General features: G+C 38.7%; 2 protein-coding genes across 2 annotated transcripts in view; one reads left to right on the top strand and one right to left on the bottom strand.

Moving 5' to 3' along the window:
* Positions 1-1,233: 1,233 nt before the first annotated feature.
* abcb10 (ATP-binding cassette, sub-family B (MDR/TAP), member 10) lies at positions 1,234-15,058 on the bottom strand. The gene is given in 16 exon segments (XM_032560939.1): positions 1,234-1,783; positions 2,338-2,396; positions 2,525-2,559; positions 2,802-2,845; positions 3,818-3,998; positions 4,102-4,181; positions 5,293-5,401; positions 5,403-5,503; positions 7,482-7,577; positions 7,653-7,788; positions 8,788-8,814; positions 8,817-8,936; positions 9,178-9,312; positions 11,212-11,414; positions 12,745-12,951; positions 14,042-15,058. Coding segments are annotated over 16 exon segments (2,175 nt in total). The 5' UTR covers positions 14,436-15,058; the 3' UTR covers positions 1,234-1,535.
* A 601-nt stretch (positions 15,059-15,659) lies between these two features.
* The window catches only part of urb2 (URB2 ribosome biogenesis homolog), a 30,573-nt gene continuing 23,676 nt past the window's right edge, over positions 15,660-22,556 (top strand). The window contains 6 exon segments of the mRNA XM_032561009.1: positions 15,660-15,756; positions 16,095-16,222; positions 17,723-17,899; positions 19,095-19,367; positions 19,369-20,132; positions 21,718-21,856. Coding sequence (XP_032416900.1) covers positions 16,097-16,222; positions 17,723-17,899; positions 19,095-19,367; positions 19,369-20,132; positions 21,718-21,856 — 1,479 coding nt within the window. The 5' untranslated portion in view covers positions 15,660-15,756; positions 16,095-16,096.

Raw genomic sequence — 22,556 nt, 5'->3', positions numbered from 1 at the left:
TCCCAGGCAAAAAACAAAGATAACACACAGTAAGCAAAATATATATACTAGGAGTTATATTTTTATAGTTCTTCACAGGGGGCACAACCTTATGGCATTTGGGGAGGGAAAGCAATAATAATGTTTGGTGCTTCATTTAAAAGTCAGATATTACAAAAAAGAAGGGATTTAATCCAGACTTTTTAAATGTTTCATGGAGAGAATTATTCCTTCTTAGTCTGGATTTCTTTACCAGCTGTAATATTTAGTTCGCAATGAACAGTTCAGTGGTTTTTGACATGTTTATAAAGAATTAAAGGCTTTCATGATTAGATATTTACATCTCTGAGAGACATACAGTTGTTATGCATCTACTCTCTAATTTGCAACAGAAAACATTTAAGCTACAGTATCCAACTTTTATTAAAAAAAATAAGTCAGATAATCTCCCTGAGATACCATTGCTGTCTGAAGAAAGGCACTGCTCCCCCACCAAAAACAACCAATCAGAGGCAGAAGACAGGTTTTAGTGCTGTCAATCAACCTCATGTAATCGCTGCTAAATGTGCTAATGGAAAATAAACAACTCACTGTTGCACGAAAAGCTGTTTATCTGCCATCATCAGTGGTCATGCTAACTAGCCCGATTATTCATGACAATTGAAACATAATCAATTACAAATTTATTGATGGAACCTGACTTAATGTCGTGTTTTGATTGTTGATTCTATGTTGCTTTGTGTTTCTGTGTTTGATATGATGTAAAGCACTTTGAAATGCCTTGCTGCTGAAATGTGCTATAGAAATAAAATTTGATTGATTGATTGATTGACAGGCTATGCTAGCGCCACACATAGGGTGATTGACAGCGCTAAGACCCGCCTCCTGGCTCTGATTGGTTGTTTCTACTTATCACTGGGAGAAGGCAGAGAGTAAACATTTTTTCACAGATTATCTGTCTCATATTAAACTGTTGAATAGCGACAGTTTCAACAGATATGTTAAGAAAAATATTTTTTATAAAAGTTACATACTGCAGCTTTAAGTCGGTCGATGTCTGATTCTGACGATGGTTTGGAGACTCGACCCGCTTTCGCAAAAACGGTCAAGTTGAGCAGCTTTATAGCAGCCACTTCAAACCAAATGTAAATAACTGTAAATGCAGATGTTGAAGAAAGACAGTTTTACATAGAAAACAATTCATAGACCAAACCTTTCCAATGAGCACACGTTGGTCAATAATCGTCTTCAGTACAGTGTAAAAACCACATATAGCTGCTTGTATTTATTTAGGCCCTAAAAAGAGCAGTAAAAAGCTTCAAGTTTTCAAGTTCAGACACCAGTACATAAATATACATTTAGCAGTGTTTTTGGCTGATTTGTATAAAGTGATTACACAAAGTGTTTCATAGCACAGTGGGAGGGTTTGGTTTAGAAATCAAACATCCAGCGAGTAAAAAGTTTGTCCTCAGATCTTACTCAGATTAAATCGGTGTCCAGGAATAAGTGAATCCTGGCTTCAGTACAAATGTGATCCGCTCTCAGGAAATCTGTTCTCAAACTGCAGTTTCCCTCATATTTGATTCTCCCCTCCTCCTCTTCCTCTCCTCAGAGAAGCGCATCGCTGCTGTTCTTCCTGGAGAAACGCCTGCTTCTCCATCAGCTTCCTGAACAGTCCCTGCCTGTTTCCCAGCAGCTCCGTGGGCTGGCCGCACTCGGCCACCCGCTGCTGGTCCAGGACGGCGACGGAGTCGGCGTTCTTGATGGTGGACAGGCGGTGAGCGATGATCATCACCTGTCCTCCCTGTTCATCAAGAAAGGGATTAGGGCTGCAACTAACGATTATTTTAGTTATCAATTAATCAATTATTCTGACAAATAATCAATTATTCTTCACGATTAATTGATTATTCTGACAATCAATTACGCTAACGTTATTAGCATATTCTGATGATTATTCTGACAATTAATCGGTTATTCTGACTGATTAATCAATTACTCTAACATTATTTGTATATTCTGACAATTAGTCAGTTATTCTGACAATCAATTACTCTAAAATGATTACAATATTTTGATAATTGATTATTCTCTAAATTAATCTCTAAAATTTGCCATTTAAGCAAATGGCACGTTTTAGAATCAATTAACGATTAATACCTTACTAATCATCATATTAATCAACATATTGATTATTCTGATGCTTAATCGATTAATCAAATTTGGCTCAATTACTGCTCTGAGTATGTTGTTCTTTCAGCAAATTGCAAGTTTTAGAGTCTGAATATCCAGTTAATGACTGGCTTGTCATTAACAGTCGTTGCTTGTAAAGCTGTAACGACTAAATGAATGGTCTACCTTCCATGAGGCGCTCCAAAGCCTCCTGAACAAGGAACTCGTTCTCAGCATCCAGTGCACTGAAGTAAAGAAGAAATCAAACGTTTTCGTGAACAGAATGAAACAGGAAGTGTTTTTAACCAGAAGGTGTCAGGTAAAAGCCACCACAGTCAAAATACTGAAAACAAACTCAGTCAGTCAGTCTCACCTGGTGGCCTCGTCTAACAGCAGGATCTTTGGGTTCTGAAATAAAGAAACATTAAAATGACAAATTCGTGTTTTTTAGGAAGAATTTCTCTACCAATTTGTAATTTATGCCCATTTACAGTGATCAATTAGATACTTTAGTACTGTTTCTTAATGTAACCCAACTTTAATCTTCCTTACACCTCTATTCATTACTATGTGCAGAAACAAAAAGGTAAATATAGCCGTGCTTTCCTCTTATGCATTGAAAACAACAGAAAACATGTGGCTGTGGTTACCTTGAGCAGAGCTCTGGCGATGGCTATCCTCTGCTTCTGACCACCTGACATCCAGACACAGATCAATCGTGAGTAAAAGCTGCATGCTAGCAGTGGCAGCTTTAATGTCACTTTTATTTCCACCAGAGAAATATCCCCAGACTCATTTACGCTTATCTTTTCCAGTAGCCATTTTACAGCGCATACAGAGGTAAAACCATGACCACACATGCAGGAGTTCCGCTCGGGGTTGCTAGGTAACGGGCCTGGGCTAGGCTGGGGTTGCTAGGTAACGATGCAGCGCTGTGGAATGTGGCGGTATTATGTGAAAGTGACTTTTTTGAGCTTTACATCATGTTATAATGTTATTCCATTATTTTTATGATGTAAAGCACTTCGAAATGCCTTTTTGCTGAAATGTGCCATACAAATAAAATTTGATTGATTGATTGATCAAAAGCATACCTGGAGTGTTGCCTTGATTCATTAATGCATGGAGATTAAATACTTTAATCTGCAGTGGCAACCATTCAGCTGAGCCCAATATATGAGCCACTTCTCAGTGCAATGCTAGCAAAATGTTAAAGGGTTAACTGAGAGCGAATTTGTGATCACTTCCTGAAGGTGGAGTTTCACAAAATCAAGACTTTTTAAAGAGACAGTGGCCCAATTTCAAGGCGCTAAATTACAAACGTAAATTTCTTTTAAGTCATATTTGAAATATAGCATTTTTATAACAACTTAAGATAACACTGTTACTTGATTGTGCTATAAAATGGCACTATATAGCTGGAAGATACGCAATACTGTCCCTTTAACAATCTGGAGGTTTTGAAATGGCTCATTTTCCAGACACCAAAAAACCATTAACCTATTGCCAAAAAATGGCTGGATGGATTTTTAAGCACTTGGTCTGTTTTTAGAAGCAGTTGAGACCCAATTGGAAGCACAAAAATGTGCAAAATGTGAATTTTGCCTAATAGGTCCCCTTTAAAGCGTGGCTCTTAATCCATCCTGTTGCTGCTCCAGTTCCTCACCTGACAGCAGCACTCCTTTCTCCCCCACCACAGTGTCAAAGCCTTTGGGAAAGCTCTGGATGAAGTCATAGGCGTTGGCCACTCTGGCGGCGCTGTGGATGTCCTGAATGGTCACAGCGTCCGGGTCGACGGCGCCGTATGCAATGTTTTCGCTGATGGAGCAGGAAAACAAAACTGGCTCCTGGAAGAGACAAAACACAGTGACTACTGTATTCTTCTTTAAAGCCTGAATCCTTTAAGCTGCTTTCCGGTCTGGTGTTGGGTTTCAACGGGTCTTTAATTACCTGGTTGACAGTCCCAATGTGATTCCTGAGCCAGTAGGGATTCAGATCCCTGATGTCATGACCATCTATAGTAATGGTACCTGGAGAAGAGAGATGTTTCATAAAGATGCAGAAATGTCCATTAACTTGGCAGCAGCACATTCATTCACAGGCTGCATTAGTGCTGCTAAATCGATTTGATCAATTAATCAAATGTTTGGCTTGTGATCATTTAATTTTTGGAAAATGTGGATTTGATTGTAGGCTCAATGTCTACCATCTCTGACAAGCGTTTTTTACAGCTTTTATTCATTTGGACTTTGAATTCAGGTCAACTCTATGACGGAATATTACGACCGTGGTAAGGCTAGGTTTATTTTATTACGAGAATAAAGTCATAACATTACAAATGTACGGTCGTAAATTTAGGAGAATGAAGAAGTCATTTTATGAGAACTCTAAAATGAAAATGTGAAGTTATACTTTGGTTTTATTTTTTTGCCAAAGTATAACTTAAGTATAGAAATATTTAATCTTTTAAAACATCAGCATCATTATCAGTAGCAGGATTTGAAACGATCATGCAACCAACTGAGTCTATTATGAAGAAAGAGTCATACGGACTGAGCAGATTACTTCATATTTTGTTAATTTTATCAAAAAAAATTTTTTTCACTTGAAACAACATTTTTCTCGTAATTTTAAGATGTTTCTTTCTGGTAAAATTACATCTTTACTGTGCCAATATTATGATTGTAGTCTCGTAATTTAACAAGAATTCTCGTACAGCTCAACGAAGGGATGATTGAAATATTAACCGTTTTTACAAGTCATTTATAATTTTTTTCTAAAAAGAGAAAGCGAAAAAAAAACCCATTTAAATAATAAAAAAAATTGATCTGGTATGAAATATATCAGTTTTTATTTTTAAGTCATGTCGCACAGCCCTAAGCTGAACAGTAAAGCTGTAGTTCGCACTTTTGCCTAGTGGCATTAAGGTAATTGGTTTAAAATCAACCTGGAGTCTTTCTAGCATGTTCTTCGTGAGCATACATGTTCGCCAAAGTCCAGAAACATAACTGCTAGATTAACTGAGCTCGCTAAATGATTCTTAAGTCATGCTGCTTTGTCGCCAACCTTGAAAGATGAGCAGGAAAAGAAAACAGATCTTTTCCTGGAAAAGACAACAGATGGACATTTATTTACTCTTACCAGCATCTGGGTCATACAGCCTGAGAAGCAGAGACACCAGGGAGGACTTCCCCGAGCCACTGGGCCCCACCACGGCCATGATGGTTCCCGCCGGGACCAGAAGGTTCAGGATTCTGGAAAATAGGAGCGTCCTTCCGTGTCGGGTAGGAAAAGGAGACGTTGGAGAACTCCAGCTGGCCTTTCAGGTGATCTGGAGAAAGGATCCGTCCCTCTGTAAATGAGTGGAGTAAATAAAAATAGATAATCTGAAATATTGTTAAAAGAAAAGCAAAGTAATGGAGAAGACATTGTTTTTAGCCAAAAAGCACAATGGGCCAACTAAAAAAAAACAAACAGTATGGTATAATCCTAGTAACATGATTACCTTATACCTTCAAGAAGTATTCATACTTTTTTAATTCTTTAAAAATTTTTCACAGTACAAAAAATACCTTCAATAACTTTTACAGAGTTTGTTTTGCTATGGACAAACACAAAGTCAGGTGAAGTAGAAGTTAGGAAAAAAAAGGAAAATTAGTTATTTGGACCTTGTTTTTTTTATTGTTTAAATTAATTTCCATAAACATCAACGTCCCATTGAAGAAAATGTATAAATCCTCCTTTTGTTTTCTTAGTATTAAATCCTAAAAACAAAAATAAAAATGGTGGATATTTAAAAATGACCACAGGTAACCTATAGTAGGTATTTATTTAAAAAAAAAAGTAAATAAATACCTACTATAGGTTATCTGTATACCTACATAACAAACAGTTAAGTAACATTTGCTGCTTTAAACAAGTTTTATTTAGCTGGACCGAGGGCATAAACGGCCCTTTGGTTTGTAAAGTTTGCAGTCAACTGGTCCTAACGCATTAAAACTTAAAAAACAGTTTTATTTTAACAATATTATAGCTGTGAAGTTTGTTAAAATTGGTTTATTTATTCTTCCAATTGTTTCCTCAGACATTTATTGGTGTTTTAAGTTCTGCTCTTGGCAGTTGGTGGTTACCGTAGCAACCGGTAACTGACGGCTCCTCCCCCTTTTTCTGTTGCTGCTTGTAACTATGGTATATATTGGGATCAGCTCTGTGTTTTCTTTATAACTACTATATTTTAACATATATTCTAGACAAATGTACTCATATACAGGGTTTCATGTGTAATTTTGCCTGTGTTTTATACTTGTTTTTAAGTGTGGTTATAATAAATGTTGTGCTTTTCAGCAATGTTTAATCTTACAACTGTTAACTGCTGCTAACTGTTCATTAGTAGCCTTTGCTCTGTAGTTTGTTTAATGTTATTTATTGTATTTTATTCCATGTATAGGGGCAGAAGCTGCTGGACTGATGTTAACAACTCTCTTGTTAAAATAAATATAGTGAAACTGAATGTGTCTGTCGTGAAGTCAACCTACGGAACCTGAGATGAACATAAAAAGTTTACACTTTTCTTTTTAATGTGGCATGTAGTTTAGTGTAGTTGAAGGGGTTTAGATACTTTTTCAAGACACGTCATGTTATAGTCTAATTTTTAGCATTCAAGTTGCTAATTTTAGGAGCCAAAACAGACATAAAAATCACTAATGGACAGAGTTGGGTAGTAACTAGTTATATTTACTCAAATACATTTACCTGAGTAACGTTTTTTTTTTTTAAAATGAAAAAAAGTACTTTTAGGAGTATTTTTGCTATGCTGTACTATGGCTCTGTAATTTTACTATGAAATATTTTTACTCTTAGTTGAGTAAATTTCTGGATTTTCTATCCACAGAATTAAAAACAAACTTGTTTTAATCAAAAACTCACCAGACACAGACACACACCTGCAGTTTTTGTTGAAGTTTCATAAGTTTTTTTTATTGAAAGAAACAGATTTTTTTTTTACCTGATCTAGTTATTTTTGTTACATGTATAAATTATTGTCATTCTGGTTCTTTAAAATACAGAAATTTGAACTTAACTTTATATTTTGGTCTGATGATGTAATTTTTAGATATGAAATGATTAATAATTTAATCAGTTACTCAGTACTTTAAACTTTTTATCAAATACTTTTTTACTGTTACTTGAGTAATTTCTTGGATGGCTACTGTTTACTTCTACTTGAGTAAAATATGTTGAAGTAGTGCTACTGTTACTTTGCTACTCTGCCCACCTCAGCTAATGGATAAGAGAGATAAATATGAGAAGAAAAATCTGTGTTTACAAACCATTTAGAGGAAACTCAGGCTTCCTGTCCAGCAGCTCCCAGAGTCTGGCTCCGGCTCCAAAACCTTTCATCAGCTCTGAATAGAACGAACTTAGACCTGCACACACACACCCCATCAGTCACAAACACTGTGGGTCATACATAGTGCATCAGAGAGCAGTCATGGAGTTACCTGCAATGCTGATGCCCACCCAGAAGGTGTACATGAGGAAGGAGGAGAGCTCTCCCACCGTCATGTGCTGACTGGCTGTCAGGAGGCCTCCTTTGTAGAGCACCGACAGGATCATGAGGTTACCGCTCAGACCAGTCTGGGACATAAACAGATGCATTGTTTTACTTAATTACAACAGCATCTGGTGCAACTCACAGTGATTACACAAAGAGAACTTGCTAAAAGTCTCCATGACAAAACTTCCCCTTGATACGACCGACTAATAAAAGTTTACAAAATAAAAAACACATACACACCTAGAGATAAAATCCAGCTGGAGAATGGGTTGTTGTCTAACTTGTAAATTTTGGGGGGTTTTTTTGTTTTTGTTTTAAAGGGTGATCTATTATGCTTTGAACAGGTTAGGATAGATCTATGGTCTTTACAAAACATTTTTAACAACATCATTCTTAGATAATACGATTTTAGTTACTCAGTTCTGCCTATTTTGAGCTTTTCTAGGGCCTTTAAACTCTAAATCCAAGTAAGCTGCTGCTGGCCACAGCCCCTAACTCAATGTTTACCCTGAGACAAAAAAAACAGATGTGCAGTTATACAGCTGGATATCTTTGAAAAGCAGAAGTGGGGCCTCATGCACAACCAATGCAGCTGGTTTATGGATGGTAAAGTCAACAACAAAACACTTGTCTTTTTCCAGGAGCCATTGTATAGCGCATAAAGCAGTAAAACCAGCTGACCAAATGTGGTGGAACTCAGATTGGGTTGCTAGGTAACGGCCTGTGCTCAGCCGGGGTTGCTAGACAACGGCACAAAGCCCATTGAATATGACTCAACAATCAGGAGGTTTCAAAAACGGCTCATTTTCCAGACACCAAAAACATGAACCTGCCAAAAAGTGGCTGGATGTTTTGTTTTTTTTTTTTAAGTATTTGGTTTGCTTATAGAAGCAGCAGAAACCCAAATGGACGCTATAAAAATTTACAAAATTTGAATTTTACTTTACAATACCCCTGAAATGGAAGAGTATTATTTAGTGGTTCAGTGTTGTAAAAAAAAACAAACACACAGCAGAATCCTATGTGCAATACCTCCTGCTATAACTGTGGATTTGCGTCACGACTGTTGCCACACTTACCACGCCAAAGAACCCGGCTCGGATGACTGGCCTTCCTTCCTGGCCAGGCTCAGGACGTAGTCCGTCTTCTGTGTGTACTTGTCGACCTCTGACAGCTCCTTACCAAAGGCCCGAACCGTCCGGATGTTGCCGATCCGCTCCTCCGCCAGCTGCATGCACAGTTTTATTTGGGCTTATTAAACTTTATCTCCAGTTGTAATTAAGTTGCAACAGGCAGAGCGGGCTTTAAATCACACCGATACAAACTGAGGGCTGAGCAAACACTGGTTTGAAAAGGGTCACTTTAAAATAAGAGAGAAGATAGACGTAACACTGAGCATAAAAGCAAATTACCGTAATATAAAGTTTAAAAAATAACCTGAAACCACCTTCTGCTGCCGGCCTGCGTACCTGTGTCGCTTGTGCAAGTGCATCTTGTGTTCGTTTGGAGATGGAGCGAAGGTATCGGCCATAGATGATAGCAAGAACGGTGATGGGAGGAACGATCATCAAAACAAAACTCGCAAGACTGGGAGAGACATAGGACTGGAAGAAAACAACAAGAAAGCTGCAATTAGTGGAAAAACAAACAAAAACAGCAGTATAAAGACATCAACAGACTAATTAAATGCATACTGTGGTAAGATTTTCATAAGGAACACACAAAGATAGATTCTGTATAGATATTGTATATTTCTTCATTTTTCATATTTATATTGTATTGAGTCGGTTTCAGTGCCCAACCCAAACTAGTTTCTTTTACTCAAGCTAAATGCAATAAACTGATCATTAAAAATGCATTTGTCCTCACAGACAAGGCATAACTTCCTGAAAGAAAGAAAACTCTCTAGTTACTAAACCAGACCAGCGACTCCTCGTGTTTCAGGTGTAAATAAATCCAACGACATATTATTAATGCCAGTTAGATTGAGTCACACTATGAAAATTAGTTGTGAATTGGTGGGATATAAATAAACTGAACTGGATTGAAGCAACAGAGCTGTTGCTGTGTTGTGAATGTAGAAAGCTCACAGTCTAATAATAATAATCTAATAATAGTCTAATAATAATAAAAAGATCAGTGATCTCCTCATTCCGGCTGCAGGAACTGATAAGTAGTTTCAGGGAATCCTTTCACTTCCTCATCATTGAAAAACATGAGAGCAAACCTTGTATTTAATGACTTACTTTCTTTTAGGTGGAAAAAGAGAAAGAAAATAATTGAATAAAGTAGAACAAGTTTTAATACGTTTTTTTAAGGAATGAATTAAAGAAATCTAAGAAATATAAAGCAGGCCTAGCAGGAAGGAAAAGGAAATAACCAGAAGGGATCCGTTTCCTTTTAGGTATAATTAGTTTTCCTGTGAATCACTTTACCGTGCCAGAGTCTTTTTTTAGTAACTTGACTGAAACTCGCTTCACTTATACAGGAAGGACATAATGAAGAGGACAAGAAGATGTCAAGACAATGAAAACTATTCTGGATACGGAGCGATTAATACGCTCAGTTTACCATCCAAAATAACACCAAGGCAAGTTTCTCTTTGAGAAACCTGTTCCTCCTTGAACAGGTCAGGTTAGGACACGTCTACGGGCCACACAAAACATGTTCATTACATTTTCATTACAAAATCATTCTCACATAAAGAGATTTCAGTTTGATCAGTTCTGTCGATTTTGAGGTCTGGCGACCTGCCGGGCTTCTAATACACTGGGGAAAAGCAGAAGTGGAGCATCCTGCACAACCAACAAGAATCCAGCAAGTAGTTCCTGGATGATAAGTCAACAGCAAAACACTTGTCTTTTCCAGCAGCCATTGTACAGCGCATGCAATAGTAAGACCAGCAAACCAAACATGATGGAACTCAGTCGGAGTTGGTTGGTAACGGGCTGGGCTCAGTCGGGGTTGGTAGGTAACGGGCTGGGCTCAGTCGGGGTTGGTAGGTAACGGGCTGGGCTCAGTCGGGGTTGGTAGGTAACGGGCTGGGCTCAGTCGGGGTTGGTAGGTAACGGGCTGGGCTCAGTCGGGGTTGGTAGGTAACGGGCTGGGCTCAGTCGGGGTTGGTAGGTAACGGGCTGGGCTCAGCCGGGGTTGGTAGGTAACGGGCTGGACTCAGTCGGGGTTGGTAGGTAATGACACAGTACCCGTTGAATTTGACTCAACAATCCGGAGGTTTCAAAACAGCTCATTTTCCAGACACCAAAAACATTAACCTGCCAAAAAGTGGCTGGATGTTTTTTTTTTAAGTGCTTGGGTTTTTAAAATCAGTTCAGACTAAAATGGAAATACAAAAAAAGTATGAATTTTGGATAATTGGTCCCCTGCTTCAACATTTTAAAAACTCTTCTGTGGAATTAACAGCTTTCTTTCAGATTCTTAAAACTGCTCTCCTTCCTGCCCCGAAGTGGCTGCAGCTTGTTTGTTCAGACTGAGACGGGTTTTACCATCATGCTGACGCCGGCCACTGCCTGAGCGACGGCTCTCAGCCCGTCTGACAGGTTGTCCGTGATCGAGTGGCCCACCACCGACGTGTCAGACGACAATCTGTTGATGAGCTCTCCGGTCCTGTTCTTGTCAAAAAACCCCACTTCCTGCCTGAGGACGGCGGAGAAAACTGCGGCTCGGAGATTACGGACTATCTGCTGGCCTGAGGTGAGAGGAGAGGAAAGATTATTTTGACGATTTATTGATTAAACTGATTTTTAAAAACATTCTGCAGGTTTTTAATATGAGCCTTATTTTATACAATATTAGAAATACATTAAAACATCGAAATAAACAGATAATACAATTATTTTTAGAAATGCAAATAAACACCTTATTCCCTAAAATGAAATAGAATAACATTCCTTTAGTGAACACTTGATTATTTGTAGCAAAGGATTCATTAACATCAACAAGAGAAAAGCTCAGCTCTTCCTGATCGACTTAACAACAATACAGTTTCAGCTGATCTATTGATATTATTTGGATTAACTGATTAATAATTGGATAGAAAATGGTGCTAACAGGAGATTTTATTTACAGAAGTTGAACCAAGTGAAGCTAAAACTGCCACTTGAGGATTTTTTGATCAAGGTCTTTTTATTATTTTTTTACATACACCACACACACAAAAAAAAAAAAAAAAAAAAAAGACTGACGAAATATACAACAAAAATCCCTCCCAACCCCCCCTCCTATACCGGATCTACTACCCCAACAAGAATACACCTTTTATTCATACATCAGCTGATACAGAGCACAGGTTTGCACACAAAGAACCAATATTTGACCTTTACACAAAGTTATCTGCCGAAATATTCCCGACATAAGATATAAATGGCTGCCAGATGTCAAAGAATTTGTTTACAGATCCCCTAACAGTATATCTGATCTTCTCTAAATGAATGTAAGACATAACTTCTCTTAACCAATGCCCATATATTGGAGGATGTGGATCCTTCCATTGAAGAAGAATGAGTCTTCTAGCCAGTAGAGAGCAGAAAGCTAACACAGTCCTCTGATGTTTGCTGAAGGAGGACTCTGCTGGAGCCACCCCAAAGAGAGAGATGAGTGGTGATGGACAGACAGTTTGTCCAAATATTCCTGAAAAATTGTCAAAAATGCCTTGCCAATATCTGTGTAACTTTGGACAAGACCAGAATGTGTGTAAAAGTGTGGCTGGAGATTGTTTACAACGATCACACGTCGGATCCATGCCACTTGAGGATTTGAACATATTTACAGACACAAGTTTTTTGTTTTTAAATGCAAAATGTATTTATTTTTCGTTCAGTTTTGTTTTAATTACTGCTCTGAGTGTGTTGTTCTTTAGTTATCTAAATTACTTAACGATTATTTCAATAATCAATTTATCCGATTAATTGTTTCAGCCTTGCTCGACGTAAAACAATGCTGTGTACCTAAGAGGTTTGTCCATTTCTAAGTAATGCACGACGTCTTCAAGTGAATCCTTCATGTGCCGCTCGACTCACCTGACGCTTGCATGAGGTAAACTCTGGCAGCGTTCGCCGCGCCGCCGCACAGGAAAACCCCGGTCAGCATGAGGCAGAGGGACGTCAGAGAGGCCGTCATCGTCTCCGTGTCTGCGCCGGACGCGTAGATGGTGTCTATGACTCGGCCCAGGAAGAAGGGAGCCGACATGGTCACGGCGCTGGAGACGGTGAGGAAGCCAACGCCGGCTGGAGGAGCAAGAAGCCAAACACATGCAGGAAGAAATCTGGATTAAAATCTAAAGAGTCTAGTGTTTTTCCAGGGAATGATTGCCAAGCAGTGAACACAGGTTACATTTTCTATGCGTTTGGGCAACTGAGCATGCAAAATGTACAGAAATAACTGCTGAAAATTACACAACTTGATTAACTTTGTAGAAGTTGTAGAAAATAAGGGCTTCCTGAAATAAAAATGCCAGCCTCCTATTAACTTCAACAAAGAGAAACAACATTTTTTTATCGTCAAGCAGATGAGGGCAGACCAGTGCTAAAGGCCTTCCGCCTGCCTCTAACACAGGCTGACACATGCACTTTATATAGGAAACCATAATGAATTGAAAATTATGATAGCATAAGCTGGATGTAAATAACTTTGAGTGAATTCATCGTTTAACTTTTACAGGACAAAACAGATATTTTTCCTTGACAAACCTCTTTAAACATTTAGATACATGTTCATTTCATATGTTTTTGTTCAACTATATTCATTTTAAGGCGAAAATGTATGCGGACAACACTTCAAGGCTATAATGTTTAGTAAGATATTACTTCATGGAAAAATGGAGCAAGTCTCCCGGGCCAGACCTTAGAAATGGCACGTTTTAAGAGGAGACCAGGAAATGAATTTATTTATTTATGAATGCATTTTTTTTCAGACATTGTTCTTCATATAAGTGTCAGAGGCCTTTATCAGATGAGTTGTAATAATATTTTGGGATGTTTATGAATATAAACAGTACTCCAGGATTGGAAAATTATGAATTTATAGCATTTTTTGGGAACAACATGGAGCTTCTGGCCAAGGGATGGAAACAACCCACCATGATTAGTTCATACTCAATTTTACAGATTAATGCACTGTAGTTTACATTAGTTAATTTTTTTCCTTTAGTGGATAGGACACCAAATCAGTTTCCAGCCCAGGTGCCAGAATCGTTGAGAATCCGGCCCTGCAAATCACCGTAATAGTAACTAATATGCTGCTTTTAGTCAAGGTAAAATATGAAGTGATTAATCTATAATCCGAGTCATTGTTTTTAGCCTGTTATCTGCAGGTTACCTGCCAGTCTCCATCTCTCCGGGTGAGCGAGATCCAGAATCCGTTTAACATCATCCAGAGGGACGGTGGTCGGAGTCCGCTGGCTCTCCGCGTCCGCCTGGCTCTTCCCGGACTCAGCAGGTGTGGAGGCCGCCGACGAGCTGGCAAAAGCAACAGGTGTGTGTGCGACAGTCCGTCCACGGAGGGAAGAGAGTCCGCTGGTGAACGCGCTGCAGGACAGGACAGAGAGGACGGGACTGGGTGGTGGACATGCGGAGGTCTTCAGCCCGGCGGACTGCCTCCTCCTCCGGTGGGAAGCTGAAAGGATCGCCCGGTGCTCCAGGCACAGCAACCTGGACTGGGCCAGCTTTAATTTATTTAAGTGCATCCTGTTCATGCGAATTAAAAGCCTCATTGTCCCAGCGGTGAGACAGTAATTTAACAAATCTGATTATATTGATGTCTCACAGAGACATTCAGAACCACTGACTAACTGACAGCGTCGACGTGGTTCTGATTCGGTCCACTCGAAGCAGAGTCCCTCAGCACTCCATATCCTCAGCAGGGACGCTTGTCGTCGCTACATTGCGGGGTCTTTTAGACCGTTATTGCAGACTTTATCAGCCCCTGACAGGCGCCTTTCACCCAGTTTATCTCTTATCACTAACCAGCTCCCAACACCCTGCTGCTGCCCGTCACTATCATCTGCGCCGGCGGCCACCTGGAGCGCAAACAGCAGCGACCGAAAACCGCCGTAACATCCGGGAAAGCCCCGCGACATTCAACCTAAATCCACCTGGAATGAGCTGGAATCACATAAACATTAAAGGTGACCCTCTTCGGCTCGCAGGTAACAGCAACTCACGATACATCCGCCTCGGTGAGGTTGATGATGTAAGAAAACTTTCCCAGGCCGAACTAAACGAACCCAGAGCGAACAAGCTTGAACACAAAAACGGTTCTTCTTATTCCTTTTTAAAATAGTGGTTGCCAAGCATCGTTTTAGTGCGCATTACCGCCACCAACTGGGATGGAGTGTTATGGAAGCCAGTTGGGCAAGGTGGGGTTTTAAAACAAGTAGATTTACTTTTACTTGAGTAAAATTATTATGACGAAGTAATACTATCTGAGTAAAATTTTTGGCCACTATTACCCACTTTGACTAACTTCACAAAATGAAGAATAAACATATTTATTTATTTATTATTTATTGATTGATTGATTATTATTATTATTATTATTTGTTTGTTTGTTTGTTTTTTCTTGGTGCAAGTTAAATATTTCTTAATAAAAAGCGCAGAGTAAGTATCTCTTTTTTCAATTTGGTCAAATAAAAGAAAATGCAATCAACAATCTTTAAAAAAAAAAAAAAGGATCTCTGGAAGCCCAACACATAATAATAATAATAATAATAATAATAATAATAATAATAATAATAATAATAATAATAACACATAAGTTACATGAAAATTTGAATAATACAAATACATAAAAAAATAAATATAAATTTTATCAGCCTATTAACAGGCCGTGAAAATATATTAAATTTTAGTCAGCAAATAATGTACAGAATTCGTCAAAAGATATGCAACGATTAATGTTCATTTTGTTTTTTCATTGTGCATGTTATTAATGTTCATTATTTACGATTAAATCTTGTCCGATCGATTACATCGACTCTCGACTGGCTGGGTCTGTCTCATGGGGAAATCGGAACAGGCGGAAGACACGTGCAGGTACTGAACTCTGCTGTTATGTCTGTTTATAGACTGCAATAAATAAGTTAAATAAAAAATATTGAACATCTATTCACGCAGTTGACGAATATCGAGAGAGGTTTTATATTTGTCACTTAAAGGAAGCTGGAGGTGAGTGAGTGAGCTGAAATACTGACTCCTACAGATGTAGCTTTCCTTTTCATACAAAATATATTCGTGGCCATTCACGTTTATGTTTACTTAATAAATATCTTACAAGATTCTCTGATGATTTTAGCAGAGCGTCAGTTTTTTTGCACTTTATTTTCATATCTTTTCGCTTATTGGTGCCTTGTCTCTGTTGTGTCCCGCTGCAGCCATGGCGGCCATATACTCAGGAATCCACCTGAAGCTGAAGAGTCCACAGACTCCGTGGGAGGACAGGCTAAAGCTGGCCCGGTTTGCGTGGATCTCCTCCCAGTGTCTGCTGCCGAACAAAGAGCAGGTATGAACACATGAATGTTAACAGGGTTGCTGTGGGGCACGATTCAATCAGTCACAATCAATAAATTAGAATATAATGGACCTTACCAAACTCCGCAAACAACCGACCCACGTGATCGCGAGTCTCACAAACAAAGCCTCGCATTGTGTTGTTTCTATGTAAACATGACTTGATTAGTGCATCATTTCTACCGGATTTTCACAATATATCAGCTACTACAATGGACAGAGGAACTAACAAGGTCATGTCATCATCTGGGAGGAGGTTACTGGTTTCTCAGTCACAAGCTGGTTGCAAACCTGAGGCCAGCAGGTGTCAGTCAGTTATGGTAGATCTGAAATTTGGTTTGATGACCTCAATACTGAGAAACTACAGACTGATAGGAGGAAGCAAAGAGCTCTGTAAAGGTAAAGGCAAATCTTCTGAAGTTGGGATATAATTCATTTAATTTCACATAATTACCGCGGTAGAAGCCATTTGTTTGTTAAAATTTAATGAAATATATTTGTTCTGTTTGATGTTTGTTGTGAATGACATAAACTCACAAACCAACGAGGTAATTAGTCCAACGTTTAGAAACTACAGCGGCTGTAATGCGCCACAGCAAAGGTAAACAAAGGTAAAATAACCTTTGTTTTAATCAAAACACAGGTTTTGATTAAAACCTGGAAGTTTTGATTAAAACAAAAACTTTTGTTTTAAACTGATTAAAAATGTGGTCATTTTTAATCAGTTGAATCAACGTGATCATGTTTAATTACAGTTTGAAGTTAAATCAGACTCCCTAAACCTTTCCTGTTTTAGGTCCGCTAAAATTACCTAAATTATTTCTATTTCCTAAACACCAGAAACTTTAGTGAGTACTTTTTTTAGAGAGAGATTTTTTAATCTCTAAAGAAAAAAAATGTATTTTAGCATTTAATTCAAGCAGAAATGTAATTTAGCTTAGCACAATTTGGATTGTTTCAATGTAATGAATATTATTGTTCTCAGTGTCTCACTTACTGATTGTACTGTATACGTTAAAGTTAATGAAATTGTGGATTTTTTTTTGTTAAATTAATGTTTTGTTCTCGGATCAGTCAGGTGTATAGGAGAAAGACATTTCAAAACATAAAATTATATTATATTTTAGTTTATCTTGTCTCTGCTATAGAATATTAGATATGACCATAAAATTATTAATAACAGTAATAAATATGATAATAGTGAAAATAAACACTTTTTAGATAATTTGTATTGTTTTTATCTCCAAAGTTTAAGAACTTACCTTGAAAATGTTTGAATTTAAACTGGGGAAAAACGTATGAACCCTGATAAAACTCTGATTTCTTAATATTCATATGTAGTTAAAGCACAAACCTTTAGGCCAGGTCACTGACATATTACTGGGTGCTCCAGGATGTAGCTTTAGCTTAGATCACAAGCTAACTAGCTTTAGCATCCACAACATTCTCATGTTTTCTCATGTTTCTTCATCTGGACTTGTTTTGCATGCAGGTTTTGTTGGACTGGTGCACCCACGCCCTGACAATCTGGCACAGTAAGAAGGTGGAGTTCTCCCAGGACGTCCTGGAAGGCTTGTGGTGCTACTTGGATGAAGTAGTTCACAGCAGGAAGCTGCATTCCTTCATCAAGGAGGGGAAGACAGTAACTCTGAGGCTCAACATGGCGCAGGTGTGTAAGCGGTTCAGTTCAAACACCAAGGCTTACTGCATTTACTGTCAGCATTTAGCAATTTACATTTGAATTTTGATGCATTAGAGCATCAAAACTTTAATAAATCTGTTTTTCATATATATATATATATGTTTATTAACTTTCACCATGTTGTGACTGTATGTTATGAGACAGATAATGTTAGAAAAATTATCTAAGTTCATTTACTTATAAGTTTATTTGAGAGGTTATGTTTTCATATTATTATTTTGTGTGTTGTTTACTTGACTTCTTTTCTCTTGTGGTACATTATTAACTGTTTCTTGGGTGTTTGCTTGGGGGTTAGAAACGTTTATACATTCCTGTGTTATCAGCTGCTTTGGTCATTAGCTGCCTGTGTTGTCAGCTTCCTGTGAAACTGATTGGTAACGGTCAATCGGTCAATCTGTGGACATGTCCCTTGGAAGGGCATGTCCACAGAAGGTTCCAGAACATCCTGTAGTAAAGGTTTTTGATTAATTCTTTGTGTGACTGTGTGAAAAAGCCCAACCTCTTTTCTTGTAAACGTAATAAAAGGCAGTTGGGGACTAAGAGCTGGCGGAGTTGACCCCAGACAGTGTTTGACGGCGGTTCTCCGCGTCTGGCTCTGCTCCCCTCTTCTGCAGAAAAGCAATTTGTGTTTTTGGTTGATTCCTTGCAGGTTAGGAACTAAAATAGACCCAACAGATAATCTGTGAAAACATCGAGCTCCTTCACCTCCTCCCTGAGCTACTATAGCTGTGTGAAGAAATGCACCGCTCCCAGTCAAAAACAACCAATCAGAGCCAGGAGGAGGGTCTTAGTGCTGCCAATCAAGCTCGTAAATGCGCTGCTAAATGTGCTAACGGTGGAGAAATGACTCACTGTTACAGGTAAACTGTTTATTCGCCTATATCGGTGGCTAACTAGCTTTAGCATTCACAACATTCTCTGTTAGATACAGAGAATGTTGTGGCGCGCACATGGACATGATTGACAGCGACAGGACCTGGCTCTGATTGGTTGTTTCTAGTTAGCACTGGGAGAAGACAGAGGAACTCAATTATTTATTTTTTTTATAGATTATTATGACAAAGTTACAGTTTCAACAAATATGTAAAAATATATATACAGTATATTTTACAAAAGGTACATATTGCAGCATTAATGCTAAGTTTTTCTATGTTTCCTTCAGCTGCTGCTCGACCTCCTGCAGGACTGCACACACGGCCGCCCACCGGTGTCTCTGCCCACCATACTGAGCGTGTGTCGGGGGATTCTGTCTTCTTCTGCCCTTTCATCTGTATTTACCACAAAGTATGAACTGATGGTCAGCCTGCTGGCCAAGTCCTGCCTGTTGGCCTGCTATGAGATTCAGACGCAGTCGCACACAGAACGACAGAAAGATGCTGAAACTGAGCATCTACAGGTGGAACCTGACGCCAATCTGATGATCACTGATGAGTCCTAAGACAGACAAACCCTCTTCTAATCTGTTTGAAGTCTTGCTTCAGGTGCTGGTTTGTTATTTATCAGTGCAGCGACAACAAGCCAACCCAAACAGAGTCTTCACTCTGGTCACCAACCAGCTGGTCCAACCTTTAGTTTTGCTCAGATTCTTGCTGACTTCTCAGGATTTTGCTCCTTACACACACCGTCACGTCCGGCAGCAGCTGCGCAAAGATGTCCGCCTCAAGATCGACTCCATCCTCCAGTTGGCTCTGTTCCCCTCCGAGCAAATGGCGTCCTACAAGGCAGAGCTCCTCCCAGCCAAAGAGGATTCTGGGAAACGTGGCTCAGGTGGGACGAAGGGTCCTCTTAAGCCTGTTGGCGCTCTGCTTTCCAAACTGGACGCTCAGGATTACTGCGAGCCGACTCTGCGCTACTCCGTGAAGTCCGACGCCTCGTCTCTGATGTTCAGGTTCTTTCTGGAAAGCTACGGGAAAGGAAAAGGAGAAAGCGACGAGGAGCGGAGGATGTTGTGTTTCTATTTTTTAGCGAGACTGGTCCCGATGTTAGAACTTCAGCTTCATGGAGGCTCCGCTGAGCAGAAATGTCCTCCAGGTTCCCCACAGAGCTGGAGCCAGGCCCTGCAGGCCGCCGAGTCGCTACTGAGCCAGGCTCTGTCCGCAGACATCTACAACATAGCTGCAGACAGGATACGACACGGGGAAGTCCAGCTCAGGTTCTATAGAACCGTGGCCCAAACACTCCTGAATGAAGCTCAACCGAGGTAACATCTCATTTTAATAGTTTATGAAGTTGTTGGGGTTTTTTCATTTATTTGTAATACAGGTGTATGGCTCCAACTAACGATTATTTTAGTGATTGATTCATTTATTGCCTATTCTGATGACTAATGGGGAAAAATTGAAGTTAACCACTTAATCCAGGGATGTCCAAAGTGTGGAATGGGGGCCATTTGCGGCCCTATGAATGGTCTTGTTTGGCCCCAGGAGGAATTTCTTACAGAAAAATAAAATGTTTTCAAACAATTTTTTAGGTACAAGAGAAAATATTTTTTTTATTGACAATGTTTCTGTTTTCATTGATTACACTTAGGTCTGTCACGATAAGTTTTACTGGGCAATAAATTGTCCCAGAAGTTTTTGTGATGAACGATAATATTGTTGTTTTGAGAAAAATTTCAAGTAATATAATAGTAATGGCATAGTAATGCAAGAACACATTCAAACTGCAAGACACATTAAATATATCTATAAAGAAAACCAAAAACAACAAATAAAATGAACTATGAAGTCGCTGTAAACATAAATGTCCTTCAAAAGGACCAGACTCAAAGCTTTTGTTGTCTAGTTTCTGGTAGAAAGAGAGAAAAGAGAAAAACAATAAATCATGAAAATGAAAATTATTGAGCTCGTTTTAATTTATCGTACAATTAATTGATTTATTGTTTATTGCAACAGGTCTAATTACACCTGGCTAAAAACAGAAAGTCCTGCCCAACTTATTTTGCAAATCAGAAAAAAATAGGAGAGAAAAAATGAGGACAAGAACCCGAAAAGGTTTTGGAAATTATCAGTATTATTTACTACGGCCGCTGTTCTAAACCCTGATTATATTTTGAATCAACAATGATTTAAAGATTCATTTTCTACAAAAATTAGACTGATTTGCTGTATAAAATATTGTTTAGTACATTATTGAAGAGATTAAAACAACTGATGTTTTTGTTCTTTCAGTTTCTATTAAGAAACAAAAATTGTAGTTCTTGAATGATCTCAGCTTGATCACAAAACGTTTGGACACCACTGACTTAAGCCTTTTTATACAATAATATATTAAAATATGCAAATAATAAGCTGATTCACTTCCTTTTGTAATAATGAAACATTTTACATTTGTTGTGTGTTCAGAGCTAAAGGTGGTCCAACAATATAATCGTGTTGGACAATATAATTGTCCAACACGACAATATAATCGTGCGTTTACCACAATATAAAGTGGTAAACGCCACCACTTTATATTGTGGTGCCGTTTTATTTTGGCGAGACAGTGTGTAACAGAATAAACTTGCCTGTTTACCTTCTGTTTGTTAACGAGAACAAAGAGCCACTTTTCTGCTCTATGTCTGAACTCTGCTGGAGACCTGAAGCAGGAAGGAGTCCAGACAGGAAGTGACATTAAAACAGGATGAAAGTTAAAAAACTGAATCTGTTGGAAAAAAACACTCAGCAGATGATGCAGGCGAAAATATGAACAAGGCAAATAAGGATTTTCTGTGTCAGGTTTTCTTTTTGCATCTTTAGTTTTCATGTTTATATCAGGTTAACTGCTTTTGCTGTTTTGAATGTCAGCGTACCGTCGTGGTACCGGTGTCTAAAGGTGCTGCTGAATCTCAACCATCTGATTCTGGAGCCTGACTTGGAGCATCTGCTGTCCTCGGCCTGGGTAAACGCTGAGAACATGGAAGCACAAGTTCAACGCGCCAGACAGGTTAGAGCTTTTTACAGGCCGTTTTCCCTCTTCCCATTCCTGGATAAACATCTAAAAACACCCAATCAATGGTATTTTTAGATTGATTTAGACAAATCTGACGTGGTTTGTCTTTAATCTGCCAAATCACAGGTTGATAACTTTTTACCCGTAGGTATTTTCACAACGAAAGCACAAAATCTTACCCAGTATTTTTTTGTCTACTTGTAGTGCAAATAGGGGAGAAGAATCAATCAATATCAATAAATAACATGATAGAAACGTGATCAATATCTATCATTGAACCGCACAGAATTCTGGGAGATGCAGGCAGGGGAAAGGCTTAAGCTTCTCAACATCTCACGGCCAGCTCAGTAAAGCTAGTGGAATCGAGTAGCTCTCTCACTCTTTGGTTACCTAGCAACAACTAGCTCACTCATTCTTTGGTTACCTAGCAACAACCTGCTGAGTAACTGGCATAGCTGCAGTTTAAGGTTTCAACCTTAGAACGACTTGGAATGAAAACTGTGGATAAAACAGGAAACGTCACACAGTTTGGTAGTATCTCAGATATTTAAAACAAAAAACGAATCAATACTTGTCGATATTGACCCATATGAGAAGCTTATATCGTGATACGTTTTCCAGTCATGTCATCCAGTCTTAGACGTCTTGAAATAAGACGAAACTAACTTACAAGTGAGCTTGTTTTAAGTCAATA

Source organism: Xiphophorus hellerii, chromosome 4, assembly GCF_003331165.1.
Source record: "Xiphophorus hellerii strain 12219 chromosome 4, Xiphophorus_hellerii-4.1, whole genome shotgun sequence".
In the NCBI taxonomy this organism is placed as follows: domain Eukaryota; kingdom Metazoa; phylum Chordata; class Actinopteri; order Cyprinodontiformes; family Poeciliidae; genus Xiphophorus; species Xiphophorus hellerii.
Note: the sequence above shows the minus strand (reverse complement) of the source record. Positions and strands in the feature narration are given on the sequence as shown.